Below are 25,180 nucleotides of genomic sequence, written 5' to 3'. Positions count from 1 at the left end.
AGCCGCCCTCACGCCTATCTCGGGTGTGGGGGCGGCACCCCGCTCGATCATTATTTAGTAGATCTGATCCGTTACGATTGCTCCTTGTTCTACAAGGATTAGTTTAATATACTGCAATAGTTTGGCCTTACAATGGGGGAGGATCCGGTGGCACGTAGGGTGGCGTTCGCAAGTCCTAAACGGGATGTTCCTAGGATCAACTTCATGTTGGTTTTACTGGCCTTGTTTAGGATCGGCTTACGAGCACCGTGCGTGGCCGCAAGGCCCAACTTGGAGTAGGATGATCCGGTTATGCGGTGAAAACCCTAAATCGTCGTAGATCTCATTAGCTTCATCTTGATCAAGCGGGACCGCCAAGTATTCGTGCACCCCGTACGGATCATGGGTGGATCGGCTCTTTGAGCCGATTCACGGGATAACTCGAGAGCCGATCGAGGCTCGTATTTAACGTTTACATGTATGCCTGCAGGAAACTAAGCGAGGCACCCTCATCACCTTCCCGACCGGGTATAGGTCGGGTGGCACGCCCTTGCACTCGCAGCGCCGCGTGTGACCGGAAGAGCATTGCGGGCCGTCGCTCGGAGGGGTCTCGGCCAGCCGCAGCTCTAGGCTCCCCGGCTCTACGGTGTTGACAAGGCCGCTGCCCGCCGGTGGGTTTTGGCAGTCAACACATTCGGCACGCCGGTGGGACAATCGTCTACATCAACCACATCGCCATCTACATCCGAGATGGCGGACGGCACGCCGATCACCTACGAGGATCCGCACGACGACCTCAAGAAGCAATACAACGAGATCAAGGCTACCCTCGAAGCCGACCTCATCGGCTCTTTTCGGAGAACCCGTTACGGTGGCATCGGATGGAAGGGGTTCTCACCGGAAGGTGCACTCGATGGGATAGACCTCTCTGCCCCGTCGGAGGAACGCACCGAGGTGCGCGGCGAGGAGATCAACTACCCGGTGGCTCACTCGCTACACCGCCACTACGAGAACTTGGTCAACGTCGCTGGAGCGTGTCGCTCGCGCGTGATCCGGGAGATCATGAGCCACCGGTACTCGCCGTCGGGACCAGCTCTCGGGACTCATCAAGGAGAGTTGCCATTCCGGTCCCGGTCCACCGCTGCCGTTTGCGTTGGCAGCACCGCTGAAGTGCTGACTACACCGGCATTCCTCGTCTACGAGGTGGTGGCGACCCCGGTGACTACCGGTTCTTAATGGAGGCGCCTAAGGAGATCCCTCATGGATACGCGTGCATGTATGTGCCGGATTGTGGTGGCCGGGCACTCACAAACCAGGCCACAACATCGGGGACTCCGGCGAAGACGGGAGGAACGTCGGCGACGGAGCGGACGTGGCTAACTAAATACGCCACACCGACGAAACTCCCGAGCCCAGCTCTGCCCGGCGCGGCTCGGAGCTGGAAAAGCAAACATGGCAGGCCAAGTACGCCACCCGGCGAATCTTCGAGTGCAACTCCTACGGCCAGACACGGCGGATCAGATCGATACCATGCGAGAGACCGGTTCGGCATGATGCCGAAAAGAAGAGGCGATCGGCTATTCCAAGCCGTACCCACGACGATTACGAGATGATCCCGCTGCCACCTAAATATCGGCTCCACGACTTCTCCAAATTCGAGTGGATCGGATGGCTCCGAGCTCCATCGAGCACGTCGGCCGATATTTGGCTCAACTAGGACCGGCTTCGGTGTCGGATCAGCTACGCGTGAGGCTCTTTTCACGGTCCCTCACGGGATCGGCTTTTGGATGGTACACCTCTCTGCCGGCAAACTCCATCCGAGTCTTGGAAGCAATTGGAAGAACAATTCCATATGCAATACCATTCGAAGCTTCCGAGTCCGGCATTGCCGATCTAGCACAACTACGTCGAAGCGCGGGAAACGGTGACGGAATACATTCGGCGCTTCGGGAATCTTAGGAACCGATGTTATTCGGTTCGTATAGCCGAAAGGAAGCGATCGAGTTGGCGAGTAGCAGGCCTTGCAACACGGCTCAAGGACATGGCCTCCCAAGCGGATTATCCCTCGGCTGGCGCACATGGTTCGAAACTGTCGGCATATGAACAGCGCCACCCCGACCTGTACCAAGACAAGTTCAAGCGTGCGGTAGTTATGGTCGATACGGAAGAGGATGAAGTGCTGCGGGAGGCCAAGAGATAGCGGTGGCTGAGTGGACTCGGGGGGAACCCCGTGGCCTGCAAATGGGTAAAGCCACCGGGGCCGCCCGAGGGATTTGATTTTGACATAACCAAGACTGAACAAATCTTCGACCTCCTGCTCAAGGAGAAACAGGTTGACGATTCCTGAAGGTCTCAAATTCCCCACGGCGAAAGAGCTAAACGGAAAGCCGTACTCGCCAAATTCCACAACTCGCTTTCCCATGCCACCAACGGCTGCCGGGTGTGGCGTCGGCACATCCAAGCGGCGATAGAGAAGGGGCGGCTAATTTTCAACCGATACGCCATGAAGGTCGACACCCAACCCTTCCCCGCCGTTAACATGGTGGAAATCACCTACCCCGAAGGTTGCCAGCCTAGGTCCCTCGTTCGAGCATCAACATGGTAGGACACTGGAAACCACTACGGCAAAGATGGAGATGAGGGCAGCTGCTATCATAGCAAGGATACGAGAGGAGGCCGCTCCACGCGATCGGCTCCGTCATGATGGCAAGCGCTATGTCACGAGAGGAGAGGTGAAGAATATAAGATATCAGCGACCCCTCTCTGATCACCTCCTCAACAAATATGTGAGTCAGTATGACCAACGCCGACGGACCGATTACGATGATAGAGGAGATCGTCTGGCTAGAGAAGCCAGAAGATATCGTCGGCAGGATCGCGATGAGGAGGAGCACGAGCGCTATGCCACGGAAGCATCAAGGGAGCAAGACGACAACGCCAGGCATTGGGACTGCCCCTTCTTCAGACACTGCTGGGATTCGGGAATGAGCCGATTGCCCACAATCGGCAATTGCCCGAGAATGCAATCGAGAAAGAAGGAGGCAGCCAACGTGTCCGTGTTCGAGCGCCTAGGGCCTCTCCCGCCACAAAGCAAACGCGGCTGAGTCACCTCGTTGGGCAGATCTTGAAGATTCGAGAAGACGAGGGAGAAGTGGAAGAAGACAGGTACCACCGGCCAAGGTGGTGCCCTGACGGACTCAGCCGTTCCCAAAAGCGCAGGGTTCAGCGATTGCGCGGCCTGGAGGAAGCCGAAAGGTTGTACCTGCACACGCTAAGGAAGGCACGACCTGATCTGGCTGCAAAGGTTCAGCGAACCCTGGATGAAGAGGGTCGTCCACGGAAAATGGAGTGGCGCCCCAAACAGAGGAAAGCCGATGATGAGACATCGGGTGGCACAAACATGGTACTCGTCTTGCCGACAGAGCTTAGCGCTCCACGACTCTACGGAGCACTCAAGGTGGACGACGGCAAGCGCATCAAGTCGAGAGGTTGGGTTGGTTTCATCCAGCCGACCAAGTAGCAAGATCAAACCAATGAGCAAACCAGGAGAGGCTGATCCTTGTGATCGGCCCCAAAAAATTTACGAAGGGAACTTACAAAACCTTCAACGAGCAAGCAACGTGGAGGCCGATTCCAGCAATCGGCCAAAATTGTCCTCACCTACCTTTCTGCTCGGGTTCAACATGTTATCCAACAGAGCCGATACCATCAATTTTCTTGACAGAATCGGCTCGGGGGGCACCCAGGTATATGAAAATACGAGGATATGCAACAGAAGCATCTCATCTTTTGTTGATGGGTATTGGAATATGGGGACCGATGCACAGGTCGGCCGTAATAAAAGTGAAAATTCGAAAAATTTCGAGCACAGCCGATGCAGCAGGCATCGACTTAAGGACATGAAAGCCGATGCATGGCCATCGACTCAAGAGAGATTTCTTCAAGAAAGCAGCATGGGCGGACGGATCAGGTCAAGGATGGATGACATTAGATCCATCAAAGGAAAGGAACCTTTTCTGACCGGCAGGAACTGAAAAGCTCGGGGCGGATCGCCTTGAAGGCTTTACGCCTTGGGAAGCCGATTTATGTTCAAATCGGCTAGCTTGGCGTAAGAAGCTCCCTTAGACATGATCGGGCCCAGGTCCATACAGCTCTGTTCTGCCTCGGCTAAGACTTGGGGGGCAACAAGCCTGGAAGATGCCCTGTTTTTAAGAGCCGATCAGAGTCACCTCGGTGGCGGCTGCATCATGGTCGTCTCAGAGAGGAACTGGGAAGGAAAAGCCGTCGTCTAGTACAGGGCTTGGACTGTGCTGTTGCTGCAAGAAAAGGAAAGAAGTCCGACGTGTTGCTATCGGTCTTAGCATGACAAACGGAAGGAATGGAATTGGAGCGATTAAAGGATGAATAGAAAGAACACTTTCATTAATTCCAAGGAGCGGCTTTACAAGAAAGAGCCGATGGCTCTCAAAAGAGGGATCTGGTGCCTAGTGCGCTGCTACCACTAGTCCTATACTACTAGTCGTTGCTGTCCTCGTCATCGCCGCCGTCGGTGTCGTCGGCGCCTGCTCCCGAGGAGCTCCTCGTCGCTGCTGCCCCGAGCCCTTGGCCGGAGCCTCTTCCTCCTCGTCATCATCATCATCCTCGCTGTCCGCCCAGGAGCGGAAGCGCTTGGTCGGCGGGTACCCGATGGAGGAGGAGGAGTCATCCTCCTCCTCTTCCTCTTCGTCATCATCTTCGTCCTCGCTGTCCGCCCACATACGGGGGCGCTTCTTCGGTGGGAGCTGGGCGGAAGGAGAGGCTTTGGCCTTCGCTGCTTCTCCTTCTTTTTCCTCCTTGTCGGAGGAGAAGGGATTCACTGCGGGGTGGAGGCTGTCCCCGGTCTTCTTCTTCGGCGAAGATTGGGGGAAGAGTTTTGAGAAGGAAGAGGAAGAGGAAGACATTGCTACAGGAGGAGAGGGTTTTTTGGTGCCGATAGTCTGGGATGGAATAGAGGATAGAGAGAGAGCTAATCCGTCGGCGCGGTTAAATAATGAGAAATCTGGTGAAGGATTAATGCCATTACAACTTCCAAGGGATCGATGCTAAAGTCTGTCGGAATTTTTAGAGGAGCTGAGAAGACAGGGGCATAATGATGACGGATCGTTGTAACGGCTCGCTCTCGCTACGACATGACCCTTCGAAGGAAAGCATAATGATTTTGGAAATGTTATTTCCAAAACCGAGGGGGCATGCGAGAATGTGTTGACCGCCAAAACCCACCGGCGGGCGGCGGCCTTGTCAACACTTGTAGAGCCGGGGGGAGCCTAGAGCTGCGGGCTGGCTGAGACCCCTCCGAGCGACGGCCCGCAATGCTCTTCGGTCACACGCGGCGTTGCGAAGTGCAAGGGCGTGCCACCTGACCTATACCTGGTCGGGAAGGTGATGAGGGTGCCTCGCTTAGTTTCTGCAGGGGCATACATGTAAACGTTAAATACGAGCCTCGATCGGCTCTCAGGTTATCCTGTGAATCGGCTCAAAGAGCCGATCCACCCATGATCCGTACGGGGTGCACGAATACTTGGCGGTCCTGCTTGATCAAGATGAAGCTAATGAGATCTACGACGATTTAGGGTTTTCACCGCATAACCGGATCATCCTACTCCGGGTTGGGCCTTGCGGCCACGCACGGTGCTCGTAAGCCGATCCTAAACAAGGCCGAGAAAACCAACATGAAGTTGATCCTAGGAACATCCCGTTTAGGACTTGCGAACGCCACCCTACGTGCCACTGGATCCTCCCCCCATTGTAAGGCCAAACTATTGCGGATATTAAACTAATCCTTGTAGAACAAGGAGCAATCGTAACGGATCAGATCTACTAAATAATGATCGAGCGGGTGCCGCCCCACACCTGAGATAGGCGTGAGGGCGGCTAGATATGCAAGGGTTGCACTACGTAAGCATGCTTAAACGAAGAACAATGCTAACCCTAACACATCTAATGATAACTACGTTGCTCGCCATCAAAAGCGCTTCGATGACGAGCAACGCATGAACAACGTGGAGCTTGTGCTGCCTAGATCGCAAGATGCGATCTAGGCAGCATGTCGCTTACCTGATAGAAACCCTCGAGACGAAGGAGTTGGCGATGCGCCGAGATTGGTTTGTTTTTGGGGTTGAACGTGAGTTGTTGTTTTTTCCATAAACCCTAGGTACATATTTATAGTCCAGGGGACTTTCTAATGAGGGCGTGCACTAAACCGTGCACGAGTAAGATTCTATCTCTTACCTAAAATAATAAACTACTAAATAAAGATACACGGGCAATTCAGCCCAAAACCCTTTGTGCCAGGCCGCCTTAGGATTCTTCCATATGTAATCTTCCGAGCCCGGCCCACCTCTGGATTTGTCTAAAATCTGGTGATAACAACTGCAATACTTGTTTTACTGTTTTCTGCAAACAATCATCATCCACACTATACATCTAATCCTTTGTTACAGCAAGCCGGTGAGATTGACAACCTCACTGTTTCGTTGGGGCAAAGTACTTTGGTTGTGTTGTGCAGGTTCCACGTTGGCGCCGGAATCCCTGGTGTTGCGCCGCACTACATCCCGCCGCCATCAACATTCAACGTGCTTCTTGGCTCCTCCTGGTTCGATAAACCTTGGTTTATTTCTGAGGGAAAACTTGCTACTGTACGCATCATACCTTCCTCTTGGGGTTCCCAACGGACGTGTGCTGTACACGCCATCAGAGATTAGCACTCGCAAGAGTGTGAACTCCGGGATAAATCATCGTCTCCCGCGTGCCTCGGTTATCTCTATACCCGAGCTCTTTACTTATGCACTTTACCTTGTGATAGCCATCGTGCTTGAAGTTATATATATCTTGCTATCACATACTTGCTTGTATTGCTTAGCATAAGTTGTTGGTGCACATAGGTGAACCATTGCTTAGAATAAGTTGTTGGTGCACATAGGTGAACAATAGTATATAGGCTTTGGGCTTGACAAAGTAAACGCTAGTTTTATTTCGCATTTGTTAAGCCCATCTCGTAAAAGTTTTTAATCGCCTATTCACCCCCCCCAGGCGACATCCGTGTCCTTTCAGCCCTCCATTAAGAAAGTAGTACATTCTTTTAGCCAACTATTGTACTTGTTGGCTACATGTTAGCTATAGATGACTTGGCATCTTTCTTATAGCCAACAACCGGCTATACTATTGGAGTTGCTCTTAGTTTTTTACCTTGCCCCCACTCTTTCGCGATTCAGTTCTCTTCTTGAAAATCGGAACAAGATCTTTTAGAGCATCTCCAGTCGCGTCCCCCAAAACGTCCCCCAAAGCAATTTAGGGCGCGCCGGACCGAAAATCCGTTTCAGCCGCGTCCTCCAAAGCCCATTTTTGTCCGGCGCGGCCCGATACGGTGTCCGGCGCCCCGAGCCCGTCCCCGTCCCACAGGGGACGCTCCGGGCACGCCGGATACAACGAAAAACGAGGCGGGGAGTGGTGGGGCCGACGCGTCAGAGACACAGGGAAAATTCGTCTCCCACTCCCGCCAAATCCCGCCTCTCCCGCCAAATCGCGCCTATCCCGCTGCGCATTTCAGGCCTCCCAACACATATCCCGCCGCCAATTCATTTCTCCTATCCCGCCGATTTCTTTCTCCCTCCCGTCGTCCACCCGCCGCCGCTACCCTCTCCACATGGCGCCACCGACAGCCCCCAAAAAGATGGCCAAGAAAGCGGCCAAGAAGCCGCCGGGCAATGGGACGAAAGGGGCGAAAGCGCCATTCGCGAAGCCGCGGAAGGCGCCGGCTGCGAAGAAGAAGCCGGAAGGATGGACCGACGATCAAGGGGAAGGACGCGCTTGTCGCTGTCCAAGGGGAAGGACGCCATTGATCTGGACGCGCCGCTGGCAACTTCGACAGGGCGTCCTACTGGCAACAAGGATGCCAAGGCCGCCTTGGCCGACGCTGCGTCGTCTGAGAAGACGCAGGCGTCGATCACGAAATGCATCGCCGACGTCTCCTCGACCTTTCTCTCCCGCGAAAAGAAGGCCGACGAAAGGTGGGCCGAGCTGCTCAAGAGGCAAGAGGAGAAGTTGGAGCTCAAGAAACGCAGGGACGACATGTCCCTGCTGAGAACGTTGACAGAGGGAATGTCTCCCCGGACGCGAGCGGCGCACAACTTCTTCAAAGGCCAGATCCTCGACGACATCGAAGCCAAAATGGCGGCGGCCGACGCGGTGGCCCTGGCAGCGGCAGCGCAGTAAGAGCCGGCCGACGCGTCTTCTACTGCTACACCTGCGTCGGCCTCTGCGTCGGCGACGGAGCAGGCGGACCATGCAAAGCAACGGGCAGATCGCGATGAGGTCATCGTGATCGACGGGCCTGCGTCGACTCAGGATATGTCGCCGTCGCCCAACCCCTTCTTCTAATTTGCATGCACCACCGGTCTGTAATATGATCGCGCGCCCAGTACTTTGATCGCCGCTACTCTGATCGCGACGATTCGGCGGGAACGATCTCTTTTGAATGCATCTATTTGAATTTCTAATTGGGGTCGGCGTTTGGGGGACGCGGCTGGGGAGCGACGTCCCCCAAACGCGGCACGAACAAAACACGTCCCCCAAACGCTCGATCCGGCGCGCTTTGGGGGATGCAACTGGAGTCACGTTCCCTCAAAAAACGTCCGGCACAAACGATTTGGAGCACGTTTTGGACCGTGCCGGACAAAAAGAGACCGAAAATCTGTACAAAAAAGAGACCCTTTCCGGCCGCGTCCCTCAAACAGCGTCCGAATACATGCATTTTAATATAGGGGACCACCCCATGTGGGAAAAGTAGGTGAGAGAAAGTGTGGAGAAAGAGAATGGCATGTGGGGACTAGGGGCTGCATGCCTGCATGTGAACGTTGTTTTTGTGTCCGGCGTCCCCGGTAGAGACTCTATGCACAAAGTCTCTACCAGGGACGCCGGACACAAAATGAGGCGCTATTTAGCTTTGGGGGACGCGACTGGACAATTTTTCCCCCATTTCTTGTCCGCGGTCCCCCAAACGTCATTTAGGGGACGCGACTGGAGATGCTCTTAGTTTGGCGCGACATTTCTGCCTTGGTTTTGCAGTTTTCGTTAAAGCAGAGGCCTGAGCCTAACTGTGGCCAGTGTGGGGGAAGGAAATCTTATACGACCCTGGGTCGTACGCTCCGGTGGCTGGACCAAGCCCTGCGTGCTATAATTGTATTAAGTAGAAACATTGATACTTGTGTGTTTTGTAAACAACTGTTTAAACTAGCTTGTTGATTAATTGATGATCAAGGTTTCCTGATCATGAACATTGAATGTTGTTAATAGCAAGATCATGTCATTAGGAAAATGATATGGTGGACACACCCCCATAGTAAGCATATCAATACGATCAAGTCATTAAAGTTCATTTTGTTATAGCTTTCAAATACATAGTAACCTAATCCTTCGACCATGAGATCATTCTAATCACCAACACCGGAGGGATTCTTTGATGACATCAAACACCACTTCATAATTGGATGGTTATAAAGATGGCATTGGGTATTCTGAAAGTATGAGTTGAAGCACATGGATTAGGAGTGGGATTTTTCCATCCAAATGGCAGATAGATATACTATGGGCCATCTCGGTGTAATATCATACAATTAGCTTGCAAGCATGTGACTAGGTCACAAGGGATGTCATATCACGGTGCGAGTAAAGAGTACTTATCGGTAACGAGGTTGAACTAGGTATGGAGATACTGATGACCGAACCTCGGATAAGTAAAGTATCGCGCGACAAAGGGAATCAGTGTCGTATGTTAATGGTTCTTTCGATCACTAATTCATTGTTGTATATGTGGGAGTCGTTATGGATCTCCATGTCCCGCTATTGGTTATTGATCGAAGAGGGGTGTCGATCATGTCTGCATAGTTCACGAACCATAGGGTGACACACTTAAGGTTCGATGTTGTTTAAGTAGATATAGAATATGAGATGGAGACCGAATGTTGTTCGGAGTCTCGGATTGGATCCAATACATCACGAGGAGGTTCGGAATGGTCCGGAGAATAAGATTCACATTAGGAAAGTTGATTTTAGGGTTCCGGAAAAGTTCAGGATTTTTCCGGTATCGTGCCGGGAATCTTCTAGAAGGTTCCAAGGGTCCCACGGTGGGGCCCACCTATCCCGGAGGGACCACATGAGCTAAATAGGTGGTGCACCACGCCCACATGGACTGGGGATGCATCCCACCATGGCCCATGCGCCCCCCTAAAGGGATAAGGCCAAATCCCTAAAATTAAGGGGGGGGGGGGGACTTGGGAGGCAAGTCTCCCCCTTGGCCGCCGGCCCTAGATGAGTTGGGGGGGGGGGCACCTTGGCCGATCCTAGCCCCTATATAAAGTGGGGAGAGGGAAGGGGGTCGCACACATCCTTCCCAAAACTCTAGCCGCCCCCTCTCTCCCTCCTCCTTCCTCCTGCACGGGCTTGGTGAAGCCCTGCAGGAATTCTCCTCCACCACCACCACCACACGGTCGTGTTGCTGGGATTTTGAGGGGATGTACTACATCCGCTGCCCCGCTGGAACGGGGAGAGGGTGTCATCATCGACACCGTACGTGTGACCGAGTACGGAAGTGCTGCACGATCGCAACACTGGAAAGGACTGCAATACAAAGTGGAGTTCGTCAAGTTTACATCTACATCAACCATGAGATCTGATCTCGTTAATACTTTGGATCTACAAGGGTTAGTTTCTCATATATCTCTTTGCATAGATCTCATAGATTGTATCTTGGCTTTTCCATAAATTGGATCTTAGTTTTATTCGTTCTTGCGGTAGAATTTTTTTTGTTTTCTGTGCTACGAACCCTACATGGACCTCCTGATAAGGTGAACATTTTCACTCGCGGTCATAGTACTCCTGCACACATGCTCCTTTCCTCCGTCTCGCCTCGACACACACGCCGTGTGTTGCCGGAATGCCTCAAGCCGAGACATATTCTTCTTTTTGTCACACATGAATGTAATTCTTCGTACACTTAGTGCAACATTGACTATCGATTTTGGCTACAGACTTGTTATATGAATGAAAGGGCGGAATGGGTCATGTTAAAGTAAAAACACATTATCTAAGGCATACAAAAAAGTTACATTTTATATTAAACTTTCATACTTTGTTGACTTTATTTGTCTTAGTCTATAGTATTACCGATCATAACTTTATATTACTCATAGTTAACCACAACAATGTTGTTAAAAGTTTCATATTCTACCACCCATATTTCTAAGACACTCGAATTAATCAACACCACAAACGTTGTATATGTCACATAATGCACTTACAATGTAACCTATTTGAACTCTCTCAACTGTCAATCCTGGATCTCATTTTCTTTGAAGAACCTACTTTTGTAATGTCTCCTTATATGTGAACAAACGCATACACATTCATTCGTACAAGAACCAAAGATCACATTCACTAATAATTAAATAACTTACTTAAAAGCAATGCATTGATATGTAAAAAAACTCTCATGGATATTTTTGTATATTCTAGAACTCGCTGTTTTGTACATCGACAATTACTCATGCTATTAACTTGAGCCTAAAGTAGACAACATGCACTCGAGAAACATCTTTCATTTTTTAGCTTTATGCTTAGTACACGTACAAATATAATCGCAGCTCATCTAGCTAAGTTTCAAAAATTGATCAATCTATACATGCGATATAATTTGGTGCAACAACATTTTCCACTATCGATTCTAAAAGTGTGCCATTCTATCCTTCTAAATGAAACATATTCCAACTAACACTTGATTCAAGTTTCAGTTAACTTATGTCTATTCAACATCCTTCATCATTTTTTTTGCGATTTTTTTTTGATTAAGCTACAAGAGTTGCCTTTTGTAGACAAAGAGCGGAAACGTCATCGGGCCCAACTAGGTTACACAAACCGTGAAAACACAACATTGTTCTTCTGTTCATTTTTTAAACTAGCGAGAGAACTCAACTGGATATAAGAAATATAGACAATTATTTTCAAATGGGTTGTTTTAGGTGCCTACAGTAGCATCACTTATCTGTTCCAATCTCGTGTCATGCATGATAATATCAAAATTTGATGAGTAACAATAGGAAAATAAATATAAATAACTATGTGAATCATACAACCTTAAGGGTCTATCTCATTTCTTTGTACATTATGTCATTTAGTGATTGCTCCTTAAGCAGAACCGGCTTAAGATACATCATGTTGTGTGATTTACTTACTGTCTAAAGTCACTCGATCTTGATTCATCATACTATAGTTTAGGATTATTCCTCGCTATGCGGTTGTGTTGTGCTTAAGTCATTTATTATTTTCTAAGATGTGTGCATAGCAAAAAGAATGTGTGTCCATGTAACAAAAACTAGCAAATACTATTATGCTGTGTTTGGTTGCGTTGAATTGGGCTCGGAATCGTCCAATCTGGAATTTGAGGCCTGTTTCCGCCGTTTGGATTGCCTTAGAATTGGGAGCCTGGAAACAGAGGCCAAATTCCACGCACCGGTCCGGCCCGTGTAAACATCCCCAGAAACTTTCCGAGGTCAGACCCTCGGAAACGTGTGGAATCGAAGCGCTCGCGTGCCTCTTCGTCAAGCGAGCAGAGATAGAGACGGAGCAAGGCGACTCGCCCGTCGCCGCCTCCCTCCGACGCGAGCGACCGGACCGGAGCGGCGGAGCCCCAGCGGCGGCGCACAAGCTCGGCCCCCTCCTCTTCTCCCTTTCCTCGCTTCCCCAGCTTATTCCCCTTTGCGTCGCCTCCGCTGGTCGTCCCTCTCCTGGCGCATACCCCTAATCTGCGCCATGTGAGATGGGATGGTCAATCCCGGCGGCGGTGGTGTAAACAGCGGCGGCTGGAGGTGAATTGCACCGGAATAAGGCAGGGAGGACGGGGCCCTCCATGGCCATGCTCGTTTGCATCGATGAATGTGTGTTGTCTAATGTTAAGATCTGTTCTAATTGAAACTTTCTTGGATAATTAGAACTAGCTTTGGCCGATTGGAAGAATAAAAAATCTTCTTTTGACTCGTACTGTGTTTGCTATATATTTTTTTTACATGTACACATGTTTATATGTTCAAACTCCACAGAACACCAAATTTCGTAGTTTGTACATCCAAACAAGATTTGGAATTGGATTCACCATTTGATTCCAACATAAAATTCCGAGCACATCCAAACAGTTGAATTCGAATTCGCAACCAATTCATTTCCATCTTAGATTTAGAATCTGAAAGTCCAATTCAATTCCATAGAGGATTCTATGCATCCAAACACAGCATTAGGACATACAAGATTATATACCCCTTTTTATGCAAACTTATGAGTTTAATAAAAGTGCCTTTACCAGAAAATGTGAATTAGTTAGAACCTATTATATGTTGTAACTTTTATGAAAATGCCATTTGCCAACCTTACGCATTCACTACATAAGATGTGTTTGATTACAAATTTACTGTTGAAGAAATGTATTTTGGATAATTTAAAAAATTTAGTCACTTTTTCATCTGATGATATACTGAAAGGATCGTATGCCGCACCTAGAGGGGGGGTGAATAGGTGCTAACCAATTTTTAGTTCTTTTTCAATTTAGGCTTGACACAAAGGTAAATTCTCTAGATATGCAACTAAGTGAATTTACCTATATGACAAGGTTACCAACTAAGCAAGATATAGCTACACAATATATAGGAGATAGAATAGGATAGAGGTAACCGAGAGTGGAGCACGCGATGACACGGAGATGATTCCCGTAGTTCCCTTCTTTGCAAGAAGGTACGTCTACGTTTGGAGGAGTGTGATTGCTACGAAAGCTAAATCCATGGTCAGACCGTTGATGTCAGGTTTGATTTGTCTTTTATGGGCTCTATCCAGTCTATACGAGGTCATCAAGTCTAGGCCAGGCCCATAGAATAAAGCCCAGGATGCCAAGGAACGCTTCTAGAATCTCCAGTTCCGGCACCGCAGACCATACCTCGTCCCCTTTCTTTGAGTTCTTGAGACTTGAGACGGCGAGGTTCTTGAGGGAGTGAGATCAGGTGACATGCACCTTTTGCATGTCACCGTGTGACATGCGGTCTAAAGCTAAATTTAAACTTTGCGAAAAAATCTGAAAAAAATCATGTATGTTCACAGTACATATTAAGACAATCTCTAAAAAATTTAGATCAAAATTCGAAACATACATCGAGAAAAAAAAAAGAGAAACTCAGATGTGAATAGTGTACATAGAAACTCAGATTTGAATTCGGGAACTATTCATGACAGATTTCTCTTTTTTGTTTCTCGATGTATGTTTCGAATTTTGATCTGAAAATTTTAGGGGTTGTCTAATATATACTGTGAACATGCATGATTTTTTTCAAATTTTTTCGAAAAGTTTAAATTTGACTTTATGCCGCATGTCACGCGGTGACATGCAAAAGGTGCATGTCACCTGATCTCACTCCGTTCTTGAGGGGGTCGAGGTTGCCGCGAGATCGAGAGAAATCAAGGAACAGAGGTGAGCTCGCGTCCGTCAATCCCGAGTCGTCTGCGTCTTCCCGTACTGGAATTCCATCGATTTTCTTGTTTGCTCATCCGGATTTGGGAAATTCGCAGGCATTTCTCAAGGTTCCCGAACCCCTCCGACCTCGGTTCCTCCCCTCCCATGGCGACAAGCAAGGTCCAACGCGGCTCCTCCGGCTACCTCCCCGAGGAGCTTATCCGGGAGATCCTCCCCCGCCTGCCGCCCAGGCATCTCCTCCGCTGCCGCACCGTCTGCAAGGCCTGGCGCCGCCTCGCCACCGACCGCGCCCTCATCCTCGACCACCACGCCCGCCAGCCAGCCCAGCCCCTCCTCACCGTGTATCCCTTCGTCGCCCCGCACAACAACTGCCTCGAGGCCGTCGACCTCAGCACCAACAACCGCCGCATGGTCGCGCGCTTCGTCGACAGGGCGCCCCGCCCCTTGTCCAGCCCCAACGACGCCGCCGCCAACCTCGTCTACAAGATCCGCGGCGCGCTCGTGGTCCATGGCTCCTGCGACGGCCTCCTCCTCCTCAGCTTCCACGACGCCGTCTTCGTCTGCAACCCTGCCACGCGCCAAGGTGCTCTCCTGCCGATTCCTGATAATGGCTTCCGGCATATTGCCGGGTTCTACGCGCACGCCGCTTCCGGGGAGTACCGGGTGCTGTACCACCAGCTGCGGTACAACCGAGTTGAGGGCCTCCGGAGGAAGTACTACGTCCTCACGCTGGGATCCCAGGACGCGGCTAGGAACATCCAGCTGCGCACGTCATCAGCTGCCATGGGCGTCGGGCTGGCGAGAGGGCTGGCCGGCTCCTACGATCTGCCGCCCGTCCTTCTCCATGGCAGCCTTCACTGGCCGCCGCAGCAGAGCCAAAATGCCAACATACAGCTGGATTGCTCCTCCCCCTGCGGCTTTGCCTTTGTTACAGGGCAAGCACCACGACACACGGCTGTTTCAGATGCAAGGCACGCTCGCCATGTTCTGCTGGCAGCAAGATGCAAGGATATCGCATCTCTGGTTCTTGGAGGATTACCACGGGGCCGAGCCCAACTGGGTCTGCAAGCACCGAGTCGAGCTGCCAGTCGACCTTGTCTACGAGCCTCTGCCGTTCTATCCGGCTATCCCGTATCCGTAGGGGGATATGCTGGTGCCAGAAAGCTGCGACACGGTGCTGCATTATGACAAGACCGGTACATTGCTGGGGTCTTTCGAGTGTTTCGTCATGGGCCTCAGAATTACTCCGCATACGCTCAAAGAAAGCCTTGTCATCCATGACTTCCTTCATACACAGCGGGATGGTGGTGCTGGCGAATGGTTCTCCCAGGTTGAGTTTGCTGATGGTCTCCCAGTGACCGGGATGCCCTTCTGAAGTTCTGAGCATCTGAATTTTGCAGGTCATGATAGCTGTTACCCAACTTGTTTCTGATACCAATACTGTGCTGTTTCCTTTGCCGGAATTTAGGATACTGTTACTATGCTCTGGAGAGTTGTTTCAAATGATTACAATTGTGGATTCATGGTATACTATGTTGTTTTTGTGCCACTCTTGAGGTGATTCATCTCTGAGCTCCTCCTAATTTTGTCTACTCAAAGTGCTACATGCAGAGAAAAGCTTTATATACCTTCTTGAGTACATGCTGTTGATTCATCTTCTATAGTCATGTGTTTTCCAGTTTTTGTATCGCAACTTATCTTGCTGCTGTTTGCACCAATTCATGCTTTGTTCACATCATGGGCATGTCTCATCATTGTTTAAAACTAAACATAGTCACGCATGGAAGTTGCTTTGTATGGAAAGATTTTAAGCATGATGACTGCATTTGGTAAAAGAACATTATGTATGGAGTTTATGGAGTATTATGTTCAAGAATCAGTAGGTTAGTCCTGGATTCTGAGAAAAAAAGGTTCTATCCATTTGCGAGTGATGCCCAACAGTTGACCTTAAATTGTAGCATACATAATGCCACTGATGTAGTTACAGAGCGGAGTGTCATTTTTTTACTTACGAGTGACTCAGTAGTAGTGTTTCATGCGTTGGATTGTTGAGTTATTATCGTACATTATGAAAAAATTGCATGTGTTTTGAACACGATTACGGATGACTTGGGCATCATACCAGGCTATATGCTTGCAGCTCATGATGGCTGTTATTGAACTTGTTTTTGAAAGGGATACCATTGCTATGTATTGTTTTCATTGCCGGAATTTTGGATATTGTTACTATACTCTGAAGATTTGTTTCACTGATTGCAGTTGTGGATATTTACCTGGTGTTCATGCCACTATGTTGTTTTTCTGCCACTATTGGGGTGATTGTTCTTTGAGCTCCTCCTACTTTTGTCTATTGGAAGTGTTATATGCAGAGAAAATCTTATATAGACCTTGAATATAGACCTTGATTACATGTTGGTAATTCAACTTTCCATAGTTACGAGCTTTTATCTAGCAAGTTATCTCACTGATGTTTGCACCAAATTCATGCTTTGTTGACATCACTAGGCATGTCTTGTTATTTAAAACTGAACACTGCCATGCATGAAAATTGCTTTGTAGTGAAAATATTTTAAGAATCCTGACTGCAATCGGCGAAAGAACGTTAGGTATGGTATTATGTCCAAGGATAGTGTTGGATTCTGAGAAAAGTTTCTGCATCATTTTGGAAGTGATTCCACTGATGTACTTACATAGCAGAGCGGCATTCCAGTATCGTTACTTACTATGAGTCATACTAGTTTTTCATGCATTGGACATTGAGTCATTCTCTTAAATTAGAACCCCTTGGAATCGAAACTGAACAAGTTATTTGAACTGATGTTGATTTTTTTTTGTATGCCTATTAGATTGGGGAGTAGTATTTTGGCATGAGGGAACCTAGAGCTTAACTCTGCCAGCATAGTGCGTGGACGATCTTGAGCTTGGTATTTTGATCTCGGGGTTGTGCTGGAAAGCGCTTTGAATTTCTAGCCGTTTTGGGCTCAGTTTGGGACTTTGTATATTTCAACGATCGTTAGCAGTTCGCAGGTCCAATAATTTATACCTATTAGAACTCTTGCAAGTGTCCTTCAGTACCCTGTATACAAGGCTATTTTCATTCTCAGTGAACAGCTTTTTGGATAGACGGTATACATGCTAGGCAAACTGTGACTAGAAACTCCAGCCTGACACAAACTGAACACTGCATGAAGCCAGTTCAAGTAGCTGCCGATTCAGTTACAAATTGGGTCAGATGTCTGATCTGGCTGGGAGCATGAAGCCTGGCCGTCCGTTTGCTTCCCAATTTTAACGGTCCATGGCCGGGGTGATAATTTGGTGCCATGACAGGTTAGTCAGAAACAGCGTTAGCGCAGCTAAACCGATGGATTAGTTTTTTTTTTGTCACGGTGTGAATCTATATCTATCTATAAGCAAACCTCTTGAAGACATCAAATAATAGTAATCGCAGTTGTTTTCCATGTTGTGATTGGAAGTTGCAAGCACACAGCTCCATGTCTATCTGGAACAAGTATACATAGAATACATGAGATGACATCAATCTAGTAAAATCTGAAATCAGCTAGAGATGGTCGAGGTGTCAGTCACGGTAGAGGTGCCACTTGTCGTATCTCTGGTGTCCCGGCAGCAACGGCCGCAGCCGTGGCGCGCTTTGGCACTCCGAACAGCAGCAGCCCCGCAGCTCCCCCAAGCACCACCCGCAGCACCTGCAGCAGTCCCTTCCCCACTTTCAGTCAGCAGCACAATATATCTACACATCTAATACAATGCAATCTAGGAACCAACGTTCATACAGGTAGAGGCGGTTGCAGTCGATGCTGGCGCAGTTGCGGTGCCTCAGCTCCTCCACCTCCGATCCACACACGTAGCACCGACCCAACCACCGGGACGACGAGGACGGTGGCTTCCCATTGTCAATACCACCTTCTTCTCCCCCATCACCTTCTTCTGCAAACTTTGCCGGTGGCAGCGACAGCCGATCATCAAACACAAACAGATTGCCCACCCACTCCGCGCATCCTTCACTCTTGTGATAGTTAGACACGCCCCCCTTCAGAGTGTACAGGTTTCCAAAACCCTTGTCCCTGTCAAGAACATGCGGATTAAGTATTTCACGCAAGTATATATAGGAACCCATCCAATTACATACACATGCCTTTTTCACCTCAAAATTGTTGAATATACGTCGCATCGTATACCACCTGTGCAGTACATTAATATGTCTGTATTCTCTTTATCTACTCCATGTAGAGGATCCGTCAAATCAGTCTGCAATTACATTCAATTAAGCAGGAATTACATTTCATGTATATGGGCTTTACATTGCAGGAAGCCAGCATTAACTAGAGGAATACCTCCTGCTCTGAGAGCCCAAAGGAAGTGCTTCTGAAGCAGTCCACGTTAGGCCTCTTAGCTCCTTCAAAATGCCCAATGTCCCATTCATAGTCTGATGCAAAACAACAACATATAAGTTAATTGCTACTTAGAATCAAATCAACCCACCAAACATAACAGAGAGATTCATCAAAACCATGCTTCTTGACTGTCAACTACTGCAGGGAGAAAAAACAGTTTACCATTTCTAACATCAAGGAGCAGAAGTTTTCGTTCACATGTATCTCCAGCTGCTTCGGTTTCACCACGTTTTCTAGCTTCAAGTTTTTCCCTCCACTCAGATGGGGTCAGTGGTGAAGCACGCATGCTAGGTTCCAGCAAAGGAAGGTGACAACTGCCTCCTTCCAACTGTAAGTTTTGTTTTCAAATGAGATGTCTGGAGAGTTTACTGGCATGCTCTCAACTCTGAATATAGTAAACTATACAAATCTTTGTGCTTGTAACAACTAAGCTCATATAGAAAAAATAGTGCTCTAATGATGAAATGGCTTCATAACTGTTGCACAAGATCACACTTGAAAACATTGCTGTAGACCTGTAGTGAATATGACACTTCATGACTGCAGTGCATGTCTTTGGCGTGTCATCTTCAGCATCTTAAACAAAGCAAGAGTGATAATATCATGTAAGCTTCCATAATTTCTCTCTGAGCTACAGACGGTTCATGAAATTTACGGCTTAGATCTTGGTTCAACTTACATTAAGTTTTAGCTCACTAATTTATGCAAAAGGCCTTATCCCAGCATTACAACAAAACAAATTAAGAAGACACTGGGCAAGAAAGATACCCAGTAGATGCAATGGGAATCTGTAAGATAGCCAAGTTGATTTCACCACTGAATGTGAAATGGTCGCCAAGTTCTTAGAAACACAAGGTTGTGAGCTCAAACTTTGTACACAATATGACAAATATTATCTTGTCAACTCTTGGAGAACACATTTGTTCCTAATTTCACCATTTTGACTTATCACTATAACTCTGGGACAACACATTCATTTATTTTCTTGTAACATGGAGTCAGTTACTAAAATGGTTACCACTTAGCAGGTAAGTGATTATGTAGCCCACACCCCTGGGAACCGTAATCTTCAACTTGGCACCGAGAATATCAGACTCTAAACGTGTGAAGCTACTGAACTTTATTTCCATATGAAATAGAATGCAGCTGTTCCTCACATTACCTGAACAAGTGATTTCTTGTACCGCAGTCTCAGCCGAGGAAAAGCATGCCCGTTTAATGCTGGCGAAATTTGGACGAGTATATCAGAAAAGCGATGGTCTTCTCTGAGCCATTCCGCATACGCCGTTGCATCTTTGCGCGGACCACTGTACTGCGACAAGAGCAGAAGTTAGAACATGAGTTGGTAACTTGCTAAGAATAATCATGTTACGGAAATTAGTTGCTCGTGCAAACATGGGACCTATGACATCAGCATGTATTAATCTAAGCACTCTACTAATTCAACACTGCACCTTTCTTGGAACCGTATATTATTGCTAACCAGATTTTGCTCTACCCTGTAATCATGTTTCTTGTCCCTTGCTAAATCCATTGAACGCTAAGAGGCACATGGATATAAGCTACAGATGTGACATTGTTATTTCTGATTTTAACAGTTGTTCGGTAAGCTCGGTGTTAAGGTTGCAACAAAACTTCTCTCTGTTGCTTCTTTGCGTTTTCTCGAAAATATGTTTAGAGTGAGTATATGCTTCATTGGTAAATTATACTCACTGCTGGTGTTAGAATAATGTAGGTACTGCAGAACCAGGGTACCGTGACTCTCTCAAACTTACATTTCTCTGTGCTTTTGACTAAAACATTTACCAAGATTTTCATGTGAGATTATATAGAAAACAGAGATGGAGGAGCAGAGGCTCTGGCTTACCTGAGCATTGATCCCCTGCTCGTTCATGTAAATGCGGCCGTGTATGTCGCGTCCCTGTAGTAAATTATGCAATGCAATGTGTAAGTGTTGGATCCAACATTTGGTGAACTGAACTGAACAAAATGGTGGGCAAAGGAAGAGGTTAACCTGGAGGAAGTGGAGGTGCGCGGCGACGTCAGCGCGTGGGTCCTCGACGGGCACCAGCTTGTAGAAGGTGACGACCACGAATTCCTCCTTGTCCTCCCGCTGATCTGCTTCTTCAAAGGGGGCGACGGCGAGGTGGCAGGTGGGGGGCTGGAGGGAGGAGCGGAGCCGTGTAGGCGGGACGGGGCGCGGGGTGAAGAAGATGCTGGACTGCCGAGGCGGCGGACGGAGAAGAAGGTGGAAGTGGAGGTGGTGGTGGTGGTGGACGGCGGCCGCCATGGCCACGGGCTGGACGGAACACAGCGAGACCAACTTGCCTGCCTATCTTCTTCTCTATCCTATTTCTTCGTATCCACAATTCCACATTGCCACGTCGGCGTTTTCTTCTCTCTTTTTTCGTTTTTTATTACCAATTCATTTTCCGCATTCTTCACCTGTTTTGCAGCTCACAATCACATTCAGTAGGCAATCAAAACCTTGCAAGATAGCATCCAAATCACCACATACATGAAGATAGTACTCCAATGTTGAGTAGATATATTTGCTAAGCTTCGATGTGGCCACCAACAATTCCGTATGAAATGAATAATATTTTTTTCTAGAATACACCACGTAAAAAAGCCAAAGGGCTTGAATAACACCTTTCGATGTACAATGCTAATCTGAAAACTAACCACCACACACTTACGACTTACGACACAAAAATGATCTTGCATAAACTGAACAAAGTTGTACCTCGATCAGCGTTGGTCACCTCCCAAGAAGAACATCCTCCTTCGAACTCCCCTTGTCGACGTACCATTCGCCTTTGAGTGCCTTAAAGTTTCAGCGAGTGGGTGGCATGACTTAGTCGGTAATGAGAAAGACATCGTCTTAGATTCATCGATGATGACGTACATTGCTCCCCTAGAGTTCAACCCGGAGCAATGGCAAACACCATAACAACGACACACATTACCAATGTGCTTTTCCAAGCTATCTATAAAAGTGATGCTTTCAACAAAGGAAAAAGGTCGGGGACAACACCATTGTCGATCAGGAACCAGACCTATTGGCTTTTACCAAAGATAGCAACCCAAGTGAGGAGGAAGGTGACAGAGACTCCTCGGCGACACCTCTTAGCAACCCAAGTGAGGAGGAAGGTGACAGAGACTCCTCGGCGACACCTCTAAGGAAATAAACTACGCTCGCAAGTGCCATCGCCGCTGGCACTGACCTAAGACAAGCACGACTTACATTCGTAGTGCTGCACACTTTCATCCCTACCCCACCAAAGATTGGGGCAGCATACAATCATCCAACATCGTGGTCTACCAACACCGCCACAAACACACACAACTCTACCATGCCACTTGGAATCACACCTTACCATGCCATCGGCACCCACACCCGCAACTTATAGCATTTGGCCATACAAAAATGAGCTTGATAATTACATATTTGAATGTTCGAGGCAGTTTTGCTCTCACTCTTTGTATATGAAGCTTTGTCAGGGCGGTTGTTGTGGGTATACTTCATAGGTGTACCATCGACAGTGCCTAGATCCGGCAAGCCCGGGTGGCCCACAGACGGTGATGAGGCATGTGGCCCATCGGGCGGCCCAGTTGCTGTTGATCATGAAGGAAGAAGTCCAGCCCCAGGATCGGCGAGGCCGGATCCGTACCGACATAGGAGTAACCCGGATCCATGGAGGCCCATGTGGAACTCGGATCCAGGACGACGTGTATGGAAGGCGGATCCGTGACGTGCACGGCAAGATATTGTACCGTAGTTAGTCTATCTGTAATCCGGCTAGGACTCTCCATGTAAACCCTAGATCCGTGCGCCTTTATAAGCCGGATCCCGGGAGCCCTAGAGGCACAACCACAACTCATTGTAACAACGCGAAAGCGCCCGGATAATTCCGGACAAGCAGACGGTAGGCCCTGTCATCGTGCGGGTGTTCCGAAGGCTGGGTAACTCGCGTATCACCGTCCCGTGTGCACTCCGCCCTATGGCCCCTACTTCTTCTCCCCCTCGTGAGGATCCCTCCTCCGAGGTACCGTCGATTAGGCAACGATGTCAAATTAAGTTTGAGACAATCCTTTCAAGCACATTTGTGGGCTTCGTCATGGCGACCATTTATCCCCCATGCCTTTTAACCTAGCTATGGAACTGTTGCAAAGATTGCTGGTGCGTGCCACGAGCAATGTCGTATCCCCTTTGGGATTGCGTGCAACCAGATTGAGGGCCAGCTTCTATACCGATGATGACGTCATGTTTGTTAATCCCGAGAGCTGCGATATCTCACAAATTCAACAAATCTTGCACCTTTTTGGGAAAGTCTCTGGACTGAAAACTATCCTAGAAAAGTGTGTGGCCTATTATGTGGCTTGTGAAGGTTTAAACATCAATCAGGTTCTGCAAGACTTTGGTGGATCCAGGGGCTCCTTCCCTTGTAATCTGGGCCTCCCTCTAGGCTTTCACAAGTCGCAGAAAGTTGAAGTGCAACTTTTAGTTGATTGCACAATGGGGAGATTAAAGGGATGGAAAAGAAAAAAATGCTTTATCGAAAAGGCAAGATGGCCCTAATTAACAACGTTATCACTGCTAGAACAACCTCCTTACCATTTTTGCAGCTGAAAAATGGATGGTTAGAAAGTTTGATAAGATTCGCAGAAATTTCTTGTGGGCACCTGATGAAGAAGCTAAAGGGGAAGTATATAGTGCATTGGAAAAAAATTGTGCCCATGCCGAGTTTGGCGACCTTGGACCAAAGACCCGCAAGGTTTCAGTCGTGCATTGCGAGTCCGATCGGAATGCTTCAGATGGGACAGGTAAGAGAGACCCTGGAAAGGCACGCAAACACCCTGTGATGAAGTTGAGAAGGATCTCTTCTCGGCGTGCACGACAACTTCTGTTGAGCATGGAGAGCCTACTCACATTTGTACTAATTGTGAGCTTAACGGAATGGCAACCAAAACACAACACGTGCACCTCAACTATTCCATCTGGCTAGAAGGAAAAAATCTCACTGTTAAAGAAGCCCTCCCAAGTGGTAGATGGATGCGTGGCCTGCAGAGGATCAACAAAGAAGAGCAGATAAACACTTTCATCCAGCTTTGGATGATGGTCCAAAAGGTTAACCTACCCATCAAAAGATACTCAATTTTGTGAAACCTGGCGACTAACAGGCTGTATTCGGCTAGCTCTGCATATGCCATTCAATTCTATGGTCGGGTGAAGCAAGCGTACCCGCACAATGCCCGGAGAATCGCAGTCGAAGGGAAGGTCAAGTCCTTCGGTTAATGTTGCAAAGCAGGAATTGGACCTCCGACATGCTTAGAGCCAAAGGGTGGCCTCATGGCGACACTTTTGAATGCGGATCATCTTGCCTTGCATTGCCCCTTTGCAAAGGAGGTGCAAATGCTTTTTCAGAACTCACACCTTCATGCGTGCAGCTGCTCCCCATCTATAGGACAGTTAAGAATTGGTGGTCCAAAGTCAGACGTGGAAACGCTAACGATTAGAGGAAGAAATATGTTAGCTTGTCCGTTTGCACGTTCTGGCACATTGGGAAAAATCGAGGTTGACGAATTATTTTAAAACATGCAAGCGACGCCCTGAAGCGGTGGCACAGTTCGTAAGAGCTAATTTAGAGCCTCTGGGATTAGCTAGAAAAACATCAGGTTTGGAAGTGTAAAGTGTTTTTTTTCTATGTACGCTTGTGCCAACACTCTCCCTATAATGGGGATTCTCCCTCTTTATATTAATGCATAAGCATGTTCATCGTAGAAAAAGACACAAGACACACTTCAGCTCTGAAGGGCCTCTGCACTTGTGGATCTCTATTTGTTAGATGACATAAGTCCTCTCATAAGTTGTCAAGTAAGGATCTTAATCTTGAGGGACTCGAAGTTGCCCAGCTATGTTTGGCATAGGCCACCACCGCTGTCGTTGCCTAATCGACGGTACCTCGGAGGAGGGATCCTCACGAGGGGGAGAAGAAGTAGGGGCCATAGGGCGGAGTGCACACGGGACGGTGATACGCGAGTTACCCAGCCTCGAACACCCGCACGATGACAGGGCCTACCGCTGCTTGTCCGGAATTATCCGGGCGCTTTCGCGTTGTTACAATGAGTTGTGGTTGTGCCTCTAGGGCTCCCGGGATCCGGCTTATAAAGGCGCACGGATCTAGGGTTTACATGGAGAGTCCTAGCCGGATTACAGATAGACTAACTACGGTACAATATCTTG

The 25,180-nt window shown here is 48.5% G+C and overlaps 1 protein-coding gene across 1 annotated transcript; it reads right to left on the bottom strand.

Annotated features, from left to right (window-relative positions):
- Nucleotides 1-17,940: 17,940 nt before the first annotated feature.
- LOC124702198 (rhodanese-like domain-containing protein 8, chloroplastic) lies at nucleotides 17,941-21,263 on the bottom strand. Its single transcript, XM_047234321.1, has 8 exons — nucleotides 20,948-21,263; nucleotides 20,801-20,854; nucleotides 20,096-20,245; nucleotides 19,096-19,261; nucleotides 18,874-18,965; nucleotides 18,684-18,787; nucleotides 18,313-18,603; nucleotides 17,941-18,225 (listed from the first exon to the last, which is right to left on the bottom strand). The coding sequence occupies exons 1-8, from the start codon at nucleotides 21,221-21,223 to the stop codon at nucleotides 18,099-18,101; spliced, it is 1,260 nt and encodes a 419-aa protein (XP_047090277.1). The 5' UTR covers nucleotides 21,224-21,263; the 3' UTR covers nucleotides 17,941-18,098.
- Nucleotides 21,264-25,180: the final 3,917 nt, after the last annotated feature.

This window comes from Lolium rigidum, chromosome 3, assembly GCF_022539505.1.
Source record: "Lolium rigidum isolate FL_2022 chromosome 3, APGP_CSIRO_Lrig_0.1, whole genome shotgun sequence".
Taxonomy (NCBI): Eukaryota; Viridiplantae; Streptophyta; class Magnoliopsida; order Poales; family Poaceae; genus Lolium; species Lolium rigidum.
The sequence above is the reverse complement of the archived record's forward strand: the minus strand, read 5'-3'. Positions and strand labels throughout refer to the sequence as shown.